General features: G+C 42.2%; 1 protein-coding gene across 1 annotated transcript in view; it reads right to left on the reverse strand.

The window, feature by feature from the left end:
- VLDLR (very low density lipoprotein receptor) overlaps window positions 1–18,930 on the reverse strand; it is a 120,411-nt gene that overhangs the window by 41,234 nt on the left and 60,247 nt on the right. Inside the window, exons 4-5 of the mRNA XM_030193820.1 lie at window positions 16,689–16,811; window positions 10,224–10,595 (exon numbers count right to left, since the gene is read on the reverse strand). Of these exons, the coding sequence (XP_030049680.1) occupies window positions 10,224–10,595; window positions 16,689–16,811 (495 nt within the window). The remainder of the gene's footprint in view (window positions 1–10,223; window positions 10,596–16,688; window positions 16,812–18,930) is intronic.

The following is an 18,930-nucleotide window of genomic DNA, read 5'->3' on the forward strand; positions in this document are numbered from 1 at the left end:
TGTTTGCCGGCTCCGGTGAGAACAAATACAAAGTGGTGGTGTGGTAGGATAAAGATCGTGTGGTATAGCCACAATTAGGGAATTGTACAATTGAAGAGTTGTGTCCATTACATACTTTATTTTTATGTTGCGGAGATCAGACATTTAGGTTGGATCAGCAGAGTATGCCTTTTTGAATAGGTTAGTTTTTAGTGATTTCCGGAAGTTTAGGTGGTCGTTTTCAAGGCTTTTGAAAATGTGTTCCATAGTTGTGTGCTTATGTTGGAAAAGATGGATGTGTATGTTGATTTGTATTTGAGGCCTTTGCAGCTTGGGTAGTGCAGGTTTAGATATGTTTGTGTTGATTCTGATGTGTTTCTAATTGGTAAGTCGATCAAGAGGGGCATAATCAAACGGCGCCGGCGAAATTGATCGCCGGCAATCTATTTTGGCGGCGCCGCAACAGCTGGCCAGAACCGTATTATCGAAAAAGATGGCTGGCCAACTTTTGTTTCGCTAATACTGTTGGGGCCGGCCAAATGCCACAGATCGCCGGGTTTGAGATGGCCGACTTTCAGCGATAATGGAAACTGGAACCGGCCATCTCAAACCCGGCTAAATCCAAGGCATTTGGCCGTGGGAGAGGCCAGCATTCATAGTGCACTGGTACTGCTGGATGTTTAGATCTTGCTGATCAGTTATGTTATGACTTACTTGTTCAGGAGTGCTGTATTTTGTGATACTGTTTTGAGAAATGTTCAAGAAAGACTCATACAAATGAAAAAAGTCCTTGCCGTGCATTTTCCCTTGATGGCCGTCCCTGACGTGCACTTCCCTTAATAGCCGTCTTTCTCTCCAAAAGTGCACTTCTCTTAATGGCCGTCTTTCTCCCTGAACAGGGAAATCAAAAGTCTTTGCACACTGCTTTTTTTTTTTAGTAACAGTGGGATTTGAACCAGCCACCTCTGCATTACAAGACCAGTGATGTAACCACTTGGCCACAGCTCCACTTACTTGGGTATCCCTCCCTTTTGATTATACCCCTCCAGGTCTCTCTCAGCCAATCAGTGCGTTGAGCTGTCTGTGAGTGGCTGAGAGAGACCTGGAGGGGTATAATCAAAAGGGAGGGACAGCCAAGTAAGTGGAGCTGTAGCCAAGTGGTTACATCACTGGTCTTATAATGCAGAGGTGGCTGGTTCAAATCCCACTGTTACTACTAAAAAAACTGAGCAAAAACTGGTTTGATTTCCCTGTTTGGGGAGAAAGCCGGCCATTAAGAGAAAGACGGCTATTAAGGGAAGTGCATCAAGGGAAAATGAACAGCAGGGACTTTAATTTGTATGAAGTCTTTCTTGAACATTTCTCAAAACAGTATCACAAAATAGAGCACTCCAGAACAAGTAAGTCTTAACATAACTGATCAGCAAGATCCTTTTTTTTTTTTTTTTTTTTTTACGAGCTGGCCGACTGGCTTCCCCTCCTAGGAAGGAAATGTTTTAAAGTTTTTTTTTTGGGTGGGAGGGGGTTGGTGACCACTGGAGGAGTATGGGGAGGTCATCCCCGATTCCTTCCGGTGGTCATCTGGTCAGTTTGGGCATCTTTTTGAGACTTGGTCGTGAAAATAGACCAAGTAAAACCAGCCAAATGCTCATCATCGCTGGTTTTCTTTCTTCCATTATCAGCTGAAGCCGGCCATCTCGTAAGCACGCCCACATCCCGCCTTCACTACCCTACCGATACGCCCCCTTGAAGTTCAGCCGCCTCCGCAACGGAATGCCGGCGTGTCCAAAAATCAGCTTTCGATTATACTGATTTGGCCGGCCATCTCCCGATTTGTGTCGGAAGATCGCCGGCAATCTTTCGAAAATAAGCCTGCAAGTCTCATGTATCCAGGGGCTTCTCTGTAGATAATTTTGTAAAACAGGGTGCAGATTTTGAAGGCAATGCGTTCTGATTGGGAGCCAGTGTAGTTTTTCGAGTAGGGGTTTATACATTTCTCATTTTTGAATAAGTATATAATCAATTTGATATCAAATAGATCCAGGAAAGCCAGACAATTTGAAAAAACATACCCTAGTCAATCATGTATCAGTTCACATTTCAATTTAAGCAGCTAATTACTGGAATTTGTTACCCTTGGCTCAGCTTTTTGCACAATTGCTGAAAGTTATTTAAAAAAATAAAAAATAAGCTGTCTTATCCAGCACTTTTGTATTGATAGAAATATTTGGCTGATTCTAGGAATGTCTAGCTCTTGATTGCTGACCACCACTGGGGATATCTGCAGTATATAAGAACTGAATAAGTGTAAATTAGATAGTTAATAGGTACAAGAACAATTTGTTGCAGATCTCTATAGCAGGTGTTTAGGTTGCTCTCAAGATATGTTCCAATTGTTAATGAAGTGGAAGAGCTTTTGGCCCGTGTTTATCTACTTGTTTCTTTGAAACAAGTGTATGTAGCTATGTTAAATGCAGTCCTAAGTACTAAGAATGTCTTGCGTCAAGAGACTTGATGTATCAGAGTCATGTTACATTTATAGTACATGCGATACATGCTAGATGGTGTTGCCAGGTTTTTTTTTCCTGGGACTGGGTTTGTAAGAGATGCTAGGTATGGGGGTGGTGTCTGATTAACTTCGTATCGTTAAGTTAAAGAATTAACTTTTTATCACTTAAGTTAAAAGAACAAATCAATCTTAAAATTGGGATGCTTGCTTTAATAAATCCTAATGTGGCTTTTTGTTAATACACAATGGCATTTTAGAAGGGATGTCCAAATCTATAAGTTGCTGGCAGTGCTTATTTAAAAAAAAAAAAAAATGGGGTAAACTTCTTCCAATAGATACGATAAAACTATATAGTTCTTATTCCCATCTAATACAAAAATGTGACATACAATACTAACAAGCTTACATATATACACTTTTTTTTAATATATGGACATGCTCATACAATTCCAAGGGATAAACAGACACATTGGTCTTCAGATATGTCCAGGCATATAATCACAGCATGACACTAAATTAATGCCCCCAAGTGCCAAATATTTAGTGCAAGAAATTTAAGCTCATCACTTAACTTGCTAAGTGAAAAGAATAAAATGGGTCCATGTTTCACCAGAGCTGTTTCAATGTGAAGTGTCCCTCGTGTGCAGTTTAAAGATTTCACAGTGGGTACCTTGAAACAGCTCTGGTGAAACATGGACCATGTCTGGACCCATTTTATTCTTTTCACCTAACAAGTTAAGCAAGAGCTTAAATACATTTTTTGCACTGTTATTTGGTACTTGGGGGAATTAATTTAAAGAGTCATGCTATGATTATATGCCTGGACATATCTGAAGACCAGTGTGTTTGTCCCTTGGAAATGTATGAGCATATCTATATATAGACTATGAAAATATTTTTGAAGCATATGAAAGTTTAGTACTGTGGGTCACATTTTGTATTGGATTTTTTTTTGTTACATTTGTACCTCGCGCTTTCCCACTCATGGCAGGCTTAATGCGGTTTACATGGGGCAATGGAGGGTTAAGTGACTTGCCCAGAGTCACAAGGAGCTGCCTGTGCCTGAAGTGGGAATCAAACTCAGTTCCTCAGGACCAAAGTCCACCACCCTAACCACTCCTCCGAATAACTGTATAGTACTCCTTTTAGGACAGGATCTGCCAGTGTACAGCCTGTTCTAATACACATGAAAAATGAAATCATGGAATATCAATTTTACAAACAAGTCCAATCAATGAGGCAAACAAGGGACAAGGGAATGTCAGAGAACCAGGGGACCCTAGTTCAAAGCCTACTAGAGCTCCACTAAGTTGAGAACCATCTAGGAACAAAAAAAAATACCTACTGTACCTGAACATATGGCTTGAGGTGGTATATGAAGTTATTTATAAACATCCATAGATAAGAGGCTGTCAGCCTAGCATCCCTTGCCAGCACATTTGGGTGGGGTGGGGGAGAGGGACAAGACCTCCCTTACTCTCTCCAGGGGCCCTGCCAGATGATCAAAAGCCCCGCACTGTTCCAAACAGAATTAAAAATAGCGCTGAACAGCGGAGAGCGGGGCTTTACCAGACCTATGATCAGAGAACTGCATGCAAATTTAAGCAAGCAATTCTCTCTGATCATGGGGTAGAAGTGTGGGAGGATTGTTTAACAGGTCTGGGCTGTCAAAAGCCTAGACCTGACAAACACAGGGGCTGCAGGTCCATGGGACCACCAGACCCCAACTACCCCCACCCGAGCCAACCTATGCAAATGCATGCTGGACAGGGCTCACCATTCCTCCTCAATGGTCTGCAAACCCTAATGCCAGCTCCAAGTTGGCACAGGGTTTGCTGCAGCCAGCGAGCTATTTTGGTGCTCTGGTCGCTGGTCATTGGGGATGAATAGGTTTAGCATGCATTTGCAAGCTACTTGTGCTAAGAGCGCTGTTTGGCATGCATTTGCGTTCAAAGCCCATGAGTGCGTTCACATGCTTGGGGCAATAGCAAATGCAGGCGCTAGTATGGCACTAACAGCCTCTAGTGCCTACGTTTGCTTCTGATCGGCCCATGAATCAGGCATTAAGCTAAATAAGCATATGCTTAGGGTACTAATGCCATCTGTCACACACAATTATCCAACATGAATTTCAGTTTTTTTTTCTAAATTATGTTTCTTCATATGACTCAGTAAGAGTCTGTCTTGTCAATTAAGCAATGGAAGGACCAAAGGGCACCACTGGTCCGTGCTTAAGAGCAACAGTTGGCCTTATCTAATCCTCCTTTCCAGTGGAGAGTAGCCTATGGTTGGTGTAGTAGCCTGAGAATTTGGGGGACTGGATTAGATTCCCACTGCAGCTCCTTGTGACTGGGCAAGTCACTTGACCCTTCACTGCCCCAGGTACAAGATAAGTTCCTGTATACAATATGTACACTGATTTGATTGTTTAAATGCAGAAAGGTAGTATATAAAATCCTATCCACTTTTCTTTTCAATTGGAGCATCTCTGTAGCCTGATTTGCTGGTACAGCCTAAATACAGATATCCATCTTGGACAGACATCCCTTTCCTTTCTGAAAATCAGAGTGGAATATGTGTTTCAGGCCCTCCCTAGTCCTCTGCAAAAATATGCCCAGACTATATCCACTTTCATAATGGTGTACTGCAGTTTGAAGCATCCATGTAATAGGGAAGTCTAAAGAATCGTTTTTAGATGTCAGATATTGCTAGCACTAAAATATGTTTTTTCCTCCAAAACATTGATAGTTTAATGTAGCAATAAAGTCTCACATCTGTATATTGGGAGATTTTAATTTGCCTATCATACAATATGCACAGGAGGAAGACGACCAAGGCAGCTAAAAAAAAAAAAAAAAAAAAAAAAAAAAAAGAACATAAGAGCAGCTATACTAGGTCAAGACCAAATGGTCCATCTAGCCTAGTATCCTGTTTCCCAAACAGTGGACAAGCCAAGCACCTGGCAGAAACCCAAAATTGTGGCAACACGCCATACTACAAATCCCAGGGCAAGCAGTTGCTTTCCATGTCTGCCAATAGTAGACTAAGGACTTCCTCCAGGAATTTGTCCAAACCTTTTTTAAACCCAGGTACGCTAACTGCTGTTACCACCTCCTCCAGCAAAGGGTTCCAGAGCTTAACTATTGGTTGAGTGAAAAAAATATTTCCTCCTGGGCAACACAATGGGTGATTTCAATTACCCCGATATTGACTGGGTAAATGTAACATCAGGGCACGCTAGGGAGGTAAAATTACTTGATGAAAATCAAGGACAGCTTTATGGAGCAGCTGGTACAGGAGCAGACAAGAGAAGAAAAAATTCTAGACCTAGTCCTTAGTGGAGCGCATGACCTGGTGCGGGAGGTATTGGGGCCGCTTGATAACAGTGATCATATGATCGGATTTGATATTAGCTTTGAAGTATACATAGGAAATCAAATACATTAGCATTTAACTTTAAAAAAAAGGAGACTATGATAAAATGAGAAGTTGGTGAAAAGAAAACAGAGGAGCGACTGCGAGGGTCAAAAATTTACATCAGGCGTGGTTGCTGTTCAAAAACACCATCCTGGAAGACCAGGCCAAACATTCTGCGTATTAAAAAAGGCGGACGAAAGACCAAACGACAGCCGGCGTGGTTAAAAAGTGAGGTGAAGGAAACTATTTAGAGCTAAAAGAAAATCCTTCAGAAAATGGAAGAAGGAACCCACTGAAAATAAGAAACGGCATAAGGAATGTCAATTCAAATGCAAAGCGCTGATAAGGAAGGCCAAGAGGGACTTCGGGGGGGGGGGGGGGGGGGGGAAGACTGCGTTGGAGGCAAACACATAGTAAAAAAAAACTTTTTTTTAGGTATATAAAAAGCAGGAAGCCGGCAAAAGAATCAGTTGGACCGCTAGATGGCCAAGGAGTAAAAGGGGCGATCAGGGAAGACAAAGCCGTAGCAGAGAGATTAAATGAATTCTTTCCTTCCTTAAAATAGAGTGTGGTACCAGAAGACTGTCCAGGTTCCAGAGAAGATCTGGGAAATTATAGACTGGTGAGTCTGATGTCAGTGCCGGGCAAAATGGTAGAGACTTAACAAAATTACAGAGCATATTCAAAAAGCATAGATTAATGAGAAAGTCAACGGATTTAGTGAAGGGAAATCTTGCCTCACCAATCTACTACATTTCTTTGAAGGGGTGAACAGGTATTGTGTACCTGGATTTTCAGAAGGCGTTTGACAAAGTACCTCATATGAAAGACTCCAGAGGAAAAATTGGAGAGTCATGGGATAGGAGGTAGTGTTCTACTGTGGATTAAAAACTGGTTAAAAGATAGAAAACAGAGTAGGGTTTAAATGGTCAGTATTCTCAATGGAGAAGGGTAGTTAGTGGGGTTCCCCAGGGGTCTGTGCTGGGACCGCTGCTTTTTAACATATTTATAAATGACCTAGAGATGGGAGTAACCAGCGAGTTAATTAAATTTGCTGATGACACAAAGTTATTCAAAGTCGTTAAATTGTGGGAGCATTGTGAAAAATTACAAGAGGACCTTATGAGACTGGGAGACTGGGCGTCTAAATGGCAGACGACGTTTAATGTGAGCAAGTGCAAAGTGATGCATGTGGGAAAGAGGAACCCGAATTACAGCTATGTCACGCAAGGTTCCACGTTAGGAGTCACGGACCAAGAAAGGGATCTAGGTGTCGTCGATGATATGTTGAAACCTTCTGCGGCTAAGAAAGCAAATAGAATGTTAGGTATTAGGAAAGGAATGGAAAACAAAAATGAGGATGTTATAATACCTTTGTATCGCTCCACAGTGCGACCGCACCTCAAATATTGTGTTCAATTCTGGTCGCCACATCTCAAAAAATATAGTGGAATTAGAAACAGTGCAGAGAAGGGCGACGAAAATGATAAAGGGGATGGGACGACTTCCCTATGAGGAAAGGCTAAAGCAGCTAGGGCTCTTCAGCTTGGAGAAAAGGCGGCTGAGGGGAGATATGATAGAGGTCTATAAAATGAGTGGAGTTGAACGGGTAGATGTGAACGTCTGTTCACGCTTTCCAAAAATACTAGGACTAGGGGGCATGTGATGAAGCTACAATGTAGTAAATTTAAAATGAATCAGATAAAATATGTTTCTTCACGCAACGTGTAATTAAACTCTGGAATTCGTTGTCAGAGAATGTGGTAAAGGCAGTTAGCTTAGCGGAGTTTTAAAAAAAAAGGTTTGGACAGCTTCCTAAATGGAAAAGTTCATAGACCGTTATTAAATGGACTTGGGGAAGATCCACTATTTCTGGGATAAGCAGTATAATATTTTTTGTACTTTTTTGGGATCCTGCCAGGTATTTGTGATCTGGATTGGCCACTGTTGGAAACAGGATGCTGGGCTTGATGGACCTTTGGTCTTTCCCAGTATGGCAATACTTATGTAACTGAGTTTTATACTCCCTGAAAAAGTTTGAGGGAGTGTTGTATTTAGCATGGAGTTTCCAGTTTTTAATGAGATGTAAAAAAAAAGTGACAGTCAAGATCTGTTGGTTTAGTGTATTTGTCAGCTAACAGTATGTTTTGTTGCTTAGATGTATTTAAGACCACACGTACCATAACTTTCTGAAGAGGACAGAAGCAGTTTAGAAAACTAAAAAAAAAAAAAAAAAAAAAATACAGGGTGTGCAACACCCTACAAAAAAAAAAAGCTTAACATGCAAATTGCTCTTATGAAGGGGAACATTTTCCACATGCATTACAATATGAAGCTACAGGGACGGTTCAGAGTAAACATGAGGAACTTCTGTTAGGGTAGCAGAGGTACTGCAAGGCTGGCGTTGGCACCTGTGCTGTTAATAGTCACTTACTACCCTTATAAAATCCTTGTTGTAGTCCATACTTGTACTGATTTGTCTACGTCACTACTTGGATCTTGCTAGAATTTGATACTGAAGGCTATAGGAATTGTAAGACAAAACGAAAGATGAAATTTAATGTAGACAAATGCAAAGTGATGCACATTGGAAAGAATAATCCAAATCATAGTTACCTGATGCTAGGGTGCACAGTGGCCAAAAAGAAAAGCAAACAGGATGCTAGGAATTATTAGAAAGGGATGGTGAATAAGTGAAAATACTATGCCTCTGTATTGCTGCATGGTGCGACCTAACCTTGAGTACCGCATTCAGTTCTGGTCACTGTATCTCAAAGATAGTGGAATTATTTCCCATATGAGGAGAGGCTACAGAGGTTAGGGCTCTTCAGCTTGAGACAGATGAGGGGAGATATGATTGAGGTCTAAAAATCTTGAGTGGTGTAGAATGAGTAGAAGTGAATCCATTTTTTTTCGCTTGTTCTAAATGTAAAGACTAGGGGACACAAGTTAAATGGCAACACTTAAAAACAAATAGGAGGAAATATTTTTTTCACTCGAATAGTTAAGCTTCGGAACTCTTCCTCCAGGAATTTGTCCAAACCTTTTTTAAACCCAGATACGCTAACTGCTGTCACCACATTCTCTGGCAAAGGCCATAGTCTGCTATTGAGAGACATGGGGAAGCTACTGCGTGCCCTGAGATTGGTAGCATGGAAATGTTGCTACTATTTGGGATTTCTGCCAGGTACTTGTGACCTGGCTTGGCCACTGTTGTAAACAGGATACTGGGCTAGATGGACCATTGGTTTGACCCAGTACAGCTATTTTTTTTTTATAAAAAAGTAAAGCCTAAATGCCAGGTAGTACAGATCACAGGATCCTTGTAGTTCCATCAATATCCTGTATGTTAGGCACTAATTACATTAAAAGCCCTCAAAGACCCTCAATTCAGAACCGTTATTTGAAAGGCATATAGGTGCAATTGTTCCTTCACCCAAGTTGGAACTTTTGAAATTACCGTTAAAAGGATGCTATTCACACACTTTAGTTATGAGCCAGATTACTGTAAAACAATGGCATTTGTCCACTTTGGTAAGGCCATACAGTTCTATGCTAGTATTTTGAACTTTTGCATGGTGCTTAGTGTCATGTTATTAGCCCACAAAGGGTAGGAACCAGTGAAATTAGAGTGAATGACCAAAAGTAGCCCAAGTGTTTTGAAAAGCAACTTCACCGTTTTTATGTTAGACTACTGCAAACCTTGGTGGCTGCTGGGTTATACCTGAACTTGTTCTACCTAGCACAGAGCCAAAGAGAAAGCCAACCCAACCAAGATTTGTATGAGCATAGGTGCCAAATACCCCTTCTGGGGCACAGTGAAGGAGCCCAACTCCTATGTGTACAAGAACCACCATATGTGCTCATGCTTCTACAGTTGGCAAATTAAGATCTACTCTTACTGTAATTCAGCTGACTAGAAGGGCTGTAGAGATAGACAGCAGAAAAAGTAAAGAGATGACAGTCATGCTTAAGCATACTCCTGGTCTCCAGAGTTATTATACTGCCCTGCAATAAGTGCCTTATCCAATCTAGAAGTATGTCCCATGATAAATGTGTACTGGACTTGTGGAGCCTCTTCAGGATCACCAGTATTTCAGGGGCAAAAGGCAAGTTCATTGCACAAAAAAAAAAAAGCAATGTTTCTATTTTCCACAATGAGGCCAGAAGAGATTTTTCTGCCGTAGCTTGCTATACTGCCCTGCAGACATGGATTCCCAATCTTTTGTATCCCATCAAAATTATCTGCTTCAAGCTGAAGATAAAATTATAACAGAGGTATTTATGGCAGTTAAGATTCCATAGAGCTGCAACTTACGACAATTCATCTCATCACTTCTGTCCTTGCAGTCTGCATCTCCATCACAGCGCCATCTCTTGTGTATGCACTCTCCAGAGCCACACTGGATCTCACTGTCAGCACATTTTATGGGTGGAGAAGGCTGGCGGCCACACTGCTCCAGAGACTCATCTGACTGATCCGAGCAGTCTGCTTCATCGTCACACACCCAGCTAAGAGAGATGCAGAAGGAGTTCTTGCATTGGAACTGGTGTGCCCCGCATGTGGGAGGGCGGCAATCCAGCTCATCACTTCCGTCATCGCAGTCATCATGGCCATTGCAGAAAAAGTTCCTGGAGATGCACTGACCACTGGTGCATGTGAACTCTGCTGGGCTGCATGTTATATTGCCTAAGGGAGAAGCAATAAGAAAAAAAAAAAAAAAAAAAAAAGTTACTTGGACTAGCATAAGAAACCATGTTTAACATCCAAGAACCTATTCTGCATTAACAGAGTTGCTATGGCCTAAGAATTAAAAAAAAAAAAAAAAATTAGAACAGTTATTTGCTCCAACCAGAAGAAAAGCGTTCCCAGTGCAGCCCATTTTGGGACCCTCCCTCATCTTCACCACACATTACCACTTGACTATACTCACAGAAAATCAAAGTTATTGCAAAAGTGTTTACAGGGTTACTAGCCCAGAATTTCTTCAGTGCTGTAGAGTTACTGATCTCATCCTTACTATTGGGTGCAGCAGGATGTAACCAAGATTCACGACCCCAGTTCCTGAATACTGCAGCCTCAGAGCTTGACAACTACCTTGGTGACAGCAGCATGAAGTTTGAGAACAATGGCAATTGTGCAAGGGTTAAGTGCTTCTCTGCTGGGTCAGGCTAGCTGACCTAGTTTACACTGGATATTCACATTAAGTGCACATGATGCTAAAGGACTGGTTTGAGACAGGCCAGAAAAGTCCAATAAAAGGCCTGCTCTTCAGATCTTACATTCAGTGTATAACTCATGGCTTCCAAGTTACGTACTTCCTGATACAGTAAACAGCCAGAAGTGACCAGTATTAGGTGTGTACTGACAACAGTGTACCCTGCTACTGTAATTATAGCTGTTGCTGTATTTTTCTGGGGTAAAAAAAAATTCACATCCTGTTAGAGATGGTATGGGTTGCTCATGCACTGAATGAACTAGATAGAAGGGGTACCTTTTTGAAAATGGCAGGCATGACCCCTGCCCTTTCTGGTTCCAACACCCTAAATCAAAGCCCCCATGCTATTGGACCCTCAGACCAATTTACCTGGTCTAGGGATACACACAGCAGGATGACCTCTCACCACCCTCCTAGAAAATGGTGCTGCCCGACTCCTAGCAGGGCATTATGTTGCTTTAGCCTGGCAGAATGACCTCTAGCCAGGTGGCCTGTATACTGCTAGATCAGGCGTCACCATAGTCAAAAAAAAATTGTGCCAGAGACAAGAATGGACATTGCTCCTACCTCAGATGAGTGGGGGTGGGGGGAGCTCAGGGGCCACTAGATTTAAGGGTCATCGAGGTAATTGCTGCATTTCCTGACATGCTGTATGGGAGCAAGATCCACTCTAATCCAAAAGCTGAGTAAGTTCCGTACCAAGGGAGGAAAAACAGCTTTTTAAAGGGTCATTTAGTACAGAAGGGAGCAATTAGGAATTCAGATTCTGCACATAGGCGCCACTCGAGCACCCCCAATATTTCAACAGCCGGAAGTCGGAACTGGAAGTTTCGTTTGCCAGTCTGACCTGCCTGGTGCCCGCCCTCTTCGTAACAGTCCTCCGCTAGTCTGCCTTCCTGTGTGCTGCCCACAATTTTTAAAAAGTCATCTTACCTCGGGCTCCCGGTGGCAACAGTGAAAGGTGAGCAGGCTCGGCACTTCAGCTTTGCCTTCTCTCGTCTCAGCTCTGGTCCTGCCCTCATTTCCTGTTTCCACAAGGGTGGGACCAGAGCTAAGGTAAGATGACTTTAAAATTCTGGGCGGCATGTAGGAAGGCGAGGGCGGACCAGTGGAGGCCTGTTGTGGGAGAAGCAGTCGGGTAGGGGTTGGAACTTGGAGGGAGGGCGGGCAGGTGGGCCTGGAATGAACCACCTGTTAAAAAAAAAAAAATTCAGCACCCCCAATCATTTTGAAAAGTTGGCTCCTATGATTCTGCATACCCACTGTGCTCCCTGTAAATGCTCTGGTTTAAGCTCATCTTCCCCACGCTAAAACTATTGGGTGTAATGTTCACGTGTTACAGTAAAATCAATGTGCTCAATAGTCCATAGTAACATAGTAGATGGCAGAAAAAAAGACCTGCACGGTCCATCCAGTCTGCCCAACAAGACAACTCATGTGTGCTACTTTTTGTGTATACCCTACTTTGATTTGTACCTATGCTATTCAGGGCACAGACTGTATAAGTCTGCCCAGCACTATCCCTGCCTCCCAACCTCCAGTCCCGCCTCCCACCACTGGCTCTGGCACAGACCATATAAGTCTGCCCAGCACTATCCCCGCCTCCCACCACCCCTTCTCCTTCCCTCCAATATTTGAAACATGTCAAAGGACTTCTTTTTCTTAATGTATTTCCTGGTTGACCTGGGAACTATTTTCCACAGACAGGGCAAGGCCACCTCTCCCTTTACCAGATGCCCCCCCCCCCCCCTCTTGTATCTGACACTGTCTCCTGTTCATCCGAACAGCTTGTTACATCAGATCCATGGTTTGGCTGGCATCGAGCTTAGTGCCTGTTGTACATTAACAGCAGTCAGATTTAGTTGTGGTAAAGTCCTGCCTCTGCCATGAACACCTTCTCATCCAGTTTGGAATTTACAGACCCATGAAGACCAGACCTTGTAACTTCAGTGCCGATTTAAGAATTAAGTCTCAGTACCAAATTCTAGGAGGTACACACTTACACTTGAATCAGTCAAAAATAGGACCACATGAGCCCACAAAGGAAGGGGACACCTGTATATTTTGTCCAGCAACTGGCTTAATGCCTCTGTCCCTCAAAAGCAGTTAATGGCAGATGAATGGGATAATCTGACGATCTTGTGATATTAAGAAACTGAGCTGGACATTAGCAGATGGCAACGGAAGTACAAAAATTGACAAGAAAAAAAAAAAGTCTTAAATTGCTGGGTTATGTCACAAAACACCCCCCCCCCCCCTCCTCCACCACCAAGAAAGATCTTGAAGTCATTGTGAATATCTTGAATAGTCAGCCCAGTGTTATGGCTGCTAAAAAGCAAAATTGGGTATTAAGGATTGCCTCCTCTATATGTTCAGTTTTGTTGCCCCATTTCTAATGAAGGCCAAACCTACAAAAGGTTCAGAAGGATGACTAGGGCTGTACCAATATTTTTATTCAATTCCACCCAAAGCACATTTGTATTCGGCCAAATAGTGAATTTAAAAAAAAAAAAAAACGCAGGTTCTACTGTGCTAAATCCTACTGAACACCAGAAGCATAGCCAGATTGAGGGTGCAGAGGGCACAGACAGTGGACTGCCACCAGTGAGTATTTTAAACAGTGTGAAAAATAGGTGCCGGAAGAAGTCAGTTTGGGGGAGCGGCCACTCCACTGGTGACCCACCTAGCTATACCTCTGCTGAACACTGATTTCACATTGCTTATGTTAACTCCATGCCCATTATTTTGTATTCGGCCAAAGATATGCTGTTTAGCTCTAGAAAAACAATGATGAACCCCTCCCTCATGAAAAGGATTCAAGAATCCTAACCTGGTTCAGTCTGGATAAATAAAGATGTGATTGAAGTTTTGTAAGTCATGAGTGGGGTAGAATAAGTAGGGAATTGTTTTAACCCTTTCAACCACCACAAGGGGACACAACTTGAAGTCAATTATAGACTCATTCAATACATAAGCTGGTTAATTGCTGCCAACGGATGCTGACATTACCAGCCCTTGACTAAACATGGCTCAGTGTGATGTAATTGGTTAGACGTTTCTCAGGTAGACTATGCTCCATTGAGCATGGACTTTACATCAGTAGTGTGCCGTGTACTCTGGTGCCATAGATGTGTTTAGTAATTGTTTAATGCTCATTCCTGGAAGTTTGATCTGCTCTTACTTGTGACCTGGACTGTCCACTAAGACAGGACAGTGGGCTTGATGGACCTTGGTCCAACTTGGCAAAGCTTCTATGTTTGAATTTTGTTTCTAACATGCCAAACTAATGGCATTCCAGTATCAAGTCTCCTACACAGTAGCACTACTGCCACTATGTTCCAACATCTGGCAACTGCTTTGGGTTAGATGTCCATTTACAATTCAGACTAGTTCAGCTATAAGTGTGTGACATGGCTGTTGCAGCCAAGACAACTTGACAAAAAAAAAACACCGATTTTATGAAATAGTCCATATTTTCCGGAAATGGTTTCTCTCCTTTTCCAAGGGGGGAGGGGAGGAAAAATTACAAATGTATTTTAAAGATGAAAGGCCCTACCAGGCCGATCTAGCCATAGGCGCTGACTCCGTGGGTGCTCGAGCACCCCCAATATTTCACCCACCAGAAGTTCCCTTGGTCCCTCCTCCCTCCCTTGAGTTTCAGGCCCCGTCCCTCTGAATTTTAAGTCATCATCTTACGTCGTTGGGGTTATGGCAGCAGCAGCAGTGAAGAGCATGCAGGCTCGGCGGGACAAGAGCTGAGAGAGAAAGAAGGGAAGACTGACCCAACCGCTGAGCCTGCACGCTCTTCACTGCTGCTGCTGCCATAACCCCAACGAGGTAAGGTGACTTAAAATTTGAAGGGAGGGAGGAAGGGAGGGACCCTGAATGCACTACCTGTTAAAAAAAAAAAATTTCAGCACCCCCAATCATTTTGAAAAGTTGGTTCCTATGGATCTAGCAACTACTGAACTCCTCTTGCTTCAAGTCACCTTCTGCAGCAAGTGAAAGCAGAATTCTGCATTTCCAAATATGAGAATTTTATAGAAGCATTCCATAGGTCTTTGATAGAAAAAAGGTTTAGAATCCAAAAAGCTTATTACAATGCAGAAATGGAGCAGAAAAACAGGATGCTAGTTTAAGACCTACGAGTGGAAGGTGCCACATTCAGATGTGAATTCAGAATGGATTCATATATTAGTGACAGGTAGTTAGTTGCAAGATATTAACAAAATACATCTGCAGTGGTTACTGGCAAAAAATTACATCTTTTGTATCATTTCAAATGGTGAAGACTGATACATATAGTACATTATGTAATGTGGCTTGAGGCTGGTTATTTCTCCAATCTGAAGGGAGACATTCCTCCTGGAAACTAAAGGTCACTTCCTGATATGGATATATCCATAGTCTACATGTAGTATAGAAAAGAAAATAGAGTCCTGAAAATTGTGGACAGCTTAGATCCTTCATTAAATTACATTATAATCTGCAAATATCTGAGTAGGTTCTATGCAACTAGCAGATAGGCTTAGGCACTACCCTACCAAGAAACACAATGAGGCATATTTTCAAAGCACTTTGGGAGGCTAAGTTCCATAGGTTTCTATGGAACTTTGGGAGGCTAAGTGCTTTGAAAATATGCCTCAATAGCTACCATTAGTGTTATTTATAACTAAATATGTACTGGTCAAACACTGATCAAGTTAACATTCCCAAAAATCACTAAAATTGTTTCTAACATGTCTGAAACAAGTAATTATTGAACACAAGATTTGGTCATAATCAGCATAAATGAATGAACTGTCAACAATGAATACATCAATACATAAAAAGATGGGGAAGCAGGGGATTGTGGGACCCTGCATTAATTCTGAAAGTTTTCCTTTCACCCTATCTGAAGCTTCTTCTTTTGGAGGGGTGGGGGGGGGGGGGGAAGCAATGTTTACTATACTGTGGCTGAAGAGTGATATGGTCTGATTTGATTGGTGAATGAAGTCAATCTCCCTTCTGGAGTGTGAATTCCTCTATACAGCATACCCTGCATTTTATATCTGTTCAGATCTGAGCTGGCAATTGAAAATGCTTACATTGCAATTGCACCATAACCATAACTAGATTTGTGAGCCTGTTTCTGTAATTGCTGTATGTGATAAATCTGGTTAAAAATTGCAGTTATGACACTTAGCTTGCTAAAGTTTTATATCTGAAATATGCAATACCTAGATTTCCAAATTTTCTGAAATCACTTCCAGTTCAGTGTAAGTTTTACATCTGCACAAAAGCTAATGAGAATGTTGTAGTATCCAAATTAGATCTCGAATCTTGATTTTGACCCCTTAGCTTTGAAAATGTATACCTCTCTCCAGTATGTAAGCATACTGAATACAATGTATATTTCAAATCACATGCTACATAGGCAACTCAACCCTTGCAATATAGCTAATTGTTACAATATAGTAAAACATGCTTAAATACAAGATTTTGTGCAATGCAAGTTACTAGCTCTTAAAACGTCAAGAATGCAATCTCAAGACAAGGCAGTAGCAAGTGAAAGCCTGGCTTACCACAGTTCTCTTCATCCTCTCCACTCTCACAATCAGCTTCACCATCACATTTCCAAGACACTGGGATGCACTGTGCTGACTGAGGGCCACAGCTGATCTCATTCACTCGACAGGTTCGCATATCTACAAGGAGAAACAAGACTGAATACAAGTCATCTTAAAAAGTTTTGAAAGACTCCTTTGGAAACTGGGCCTAAAGTTGTGTGAACGTCTTTCTAGATCACTGATGGGAAGTGCGTTTAGCATGTCTGGTGTAAAGATAATAAAATGGTGTTGGTAGCCAGGAATTGACTAACTAGGTCAGGAGTTCTTATCCAGTGGTGCAGGAAAAGGTCAGAGGGTACAGATAAAGGTCTTAATCTGAAGCACTTTACTGAATTCTAGATAGTGTTTTCAAAACTAATTGTAGTGAAACGTTAGCACCGTTATTGCCTAACTAGCAACATATGTAGCGCCAAAAAGGTTTAGTATGATGCCCAAGTCTGAGTAACAGAAGCTGTAAATACCTCTGACTCCTAGCCCCCTGTCTCTCTATCATATAGTCTAACACATTTATATTGATACTAACAGTGTCCACCACTGAAGTAAATAGAACTTGTTTATAATTACAAGAAAGAGACCGACTCAGGTTTGTTAAATTGCATGAGAAGCAAATTACAGTTTCCGTGACTTACCAAAATTACAATGGTTATTTCAAAATCGGGCAATACAGCAAAAGGGTGGTGCATCAATCAAAATACAGGCCTCAGGCTTGTTCTCATTGAGAGTAATAATCTGGTCACAACATGTGAATGCTCAGGCTTACATCTCCGATTGCTATTGATTGGGCTACAACTTTATACATTAAGCCTTCCATTGAAGACATAGCAGATAGATGTAATGAATTGGTAGTATATTTTACCCAATTTAACCATAAATTTGAGTCAGCATAGCCTGTTTCAATGGTAAATGTATCTCTAAGACTAGATACATTGTGAATCTGGATTGGGATGTGAATTTCAGGGATTTGTGGCAGTAAAGGATTGGCCAATTTAGATTGTTTTTCTTTTATAAGAGCAGACCAGAACATGGAAACGACCAACAGGGTCTGTGTTCGTGGCTTCTATACCAAAGATGCGATTTATGGTAAGGTCCACTCCTTTAAAAGTAACAGAAACTGGATTGCATCTTCCTAGGGTGCATTTCTTTTTGACGGGTCTACGGATGAGGGTAATTTTCTTCCGTAGAGGATTGTTCCAGGCATGACTACTGGTAGGATAGTTTGGGCCTGTATACCACCATACATCTGACCAAGTATGACACGAGCTAGCAGAATAAACGCCAGCATCCAAAACAGAAGTACATATGTAAACATAGTATTTCGCATAAGATTGTTGCCAGGACAAGTCTCCACAATCAGCAACTTGATGCAAATCAAAAATTGAACTGTTACTGTTCTATTACTTTGAATTAGTGGGAAAGTCATTTTGACAGGATAGTTACTATTAAGATAGAACTGATCCATGTCACAAGCTTCAGAGTACAGACCAGACATAATAGTCATGGTTTGTGGCCAATTGTCCTGCAACATTTCCATATGTACAATCCGTACTTTTGATTTGAGGAGGCACATGCAAGATCAAAAGCTTTAGCAGTGTGCTTTTGAGCAGCAGAAATACAAAGCTCATCTGACAGACGCAGGGCCGTGCCAACACAATAAGCGGGGTAAGCACCGCAGGGGGCGCCTGCCTTCAAGGGCGCCGCTGCGGTGCTGCCCTGCCTCCCACCTACCTTTAAAAAAAATTTGTGAAGCTGAGTTGCAGGCAGCGCCTCGCGTCTGCCCGGCTGCTTGTAAAACAAGTAAATCTCTTCTCCTCATCATCGTCGGGCCTCACTGTGTCCCACCCTCCTCTGAGGTAACTTCCTATTTCTGTGAGAGCGGGACATAGTGAGGCCCAACGATGACGAGGAGAAGAGATTTACTTGTTTTACAAACAGGGCAGATGCAAGGCGACCTCAGGTATGAGTTTGACGGTAGTAGGATGTTGGGAAAGGTGCCGGGTCGCAGGAGGAGAGCGGAAGCAGACTAAGGGGGGGGGGGGGAGACTGGTCCCCGAATGCGTGTGAGGGGTGCGCGGAATGTGAGGGCAGCAGAGTGCGTGTTTCTTGGTATCTTTGCTGAGTAACAGAATGAAAAGCAGAGATAACGACAGGAGATGACAGTCAACTGCCTTCTCCCCCATAGGATGACATGGGGGAGAAA

Source organism: Microcaecilia unicolor, chromosome 2 (genome assembly GCF_901765095.1).
Source record: "Microcaecilia unicolor chromosome 2, aMicUni1.1, whole genome shotgun sequence".
Taxonomy (NCBI): Eukaryota; Metazoa; Chordata; class Amphibia; order Gymnophiona; family Siphonopidae; genus Microcaecilia; species Microcaecilia unicolor.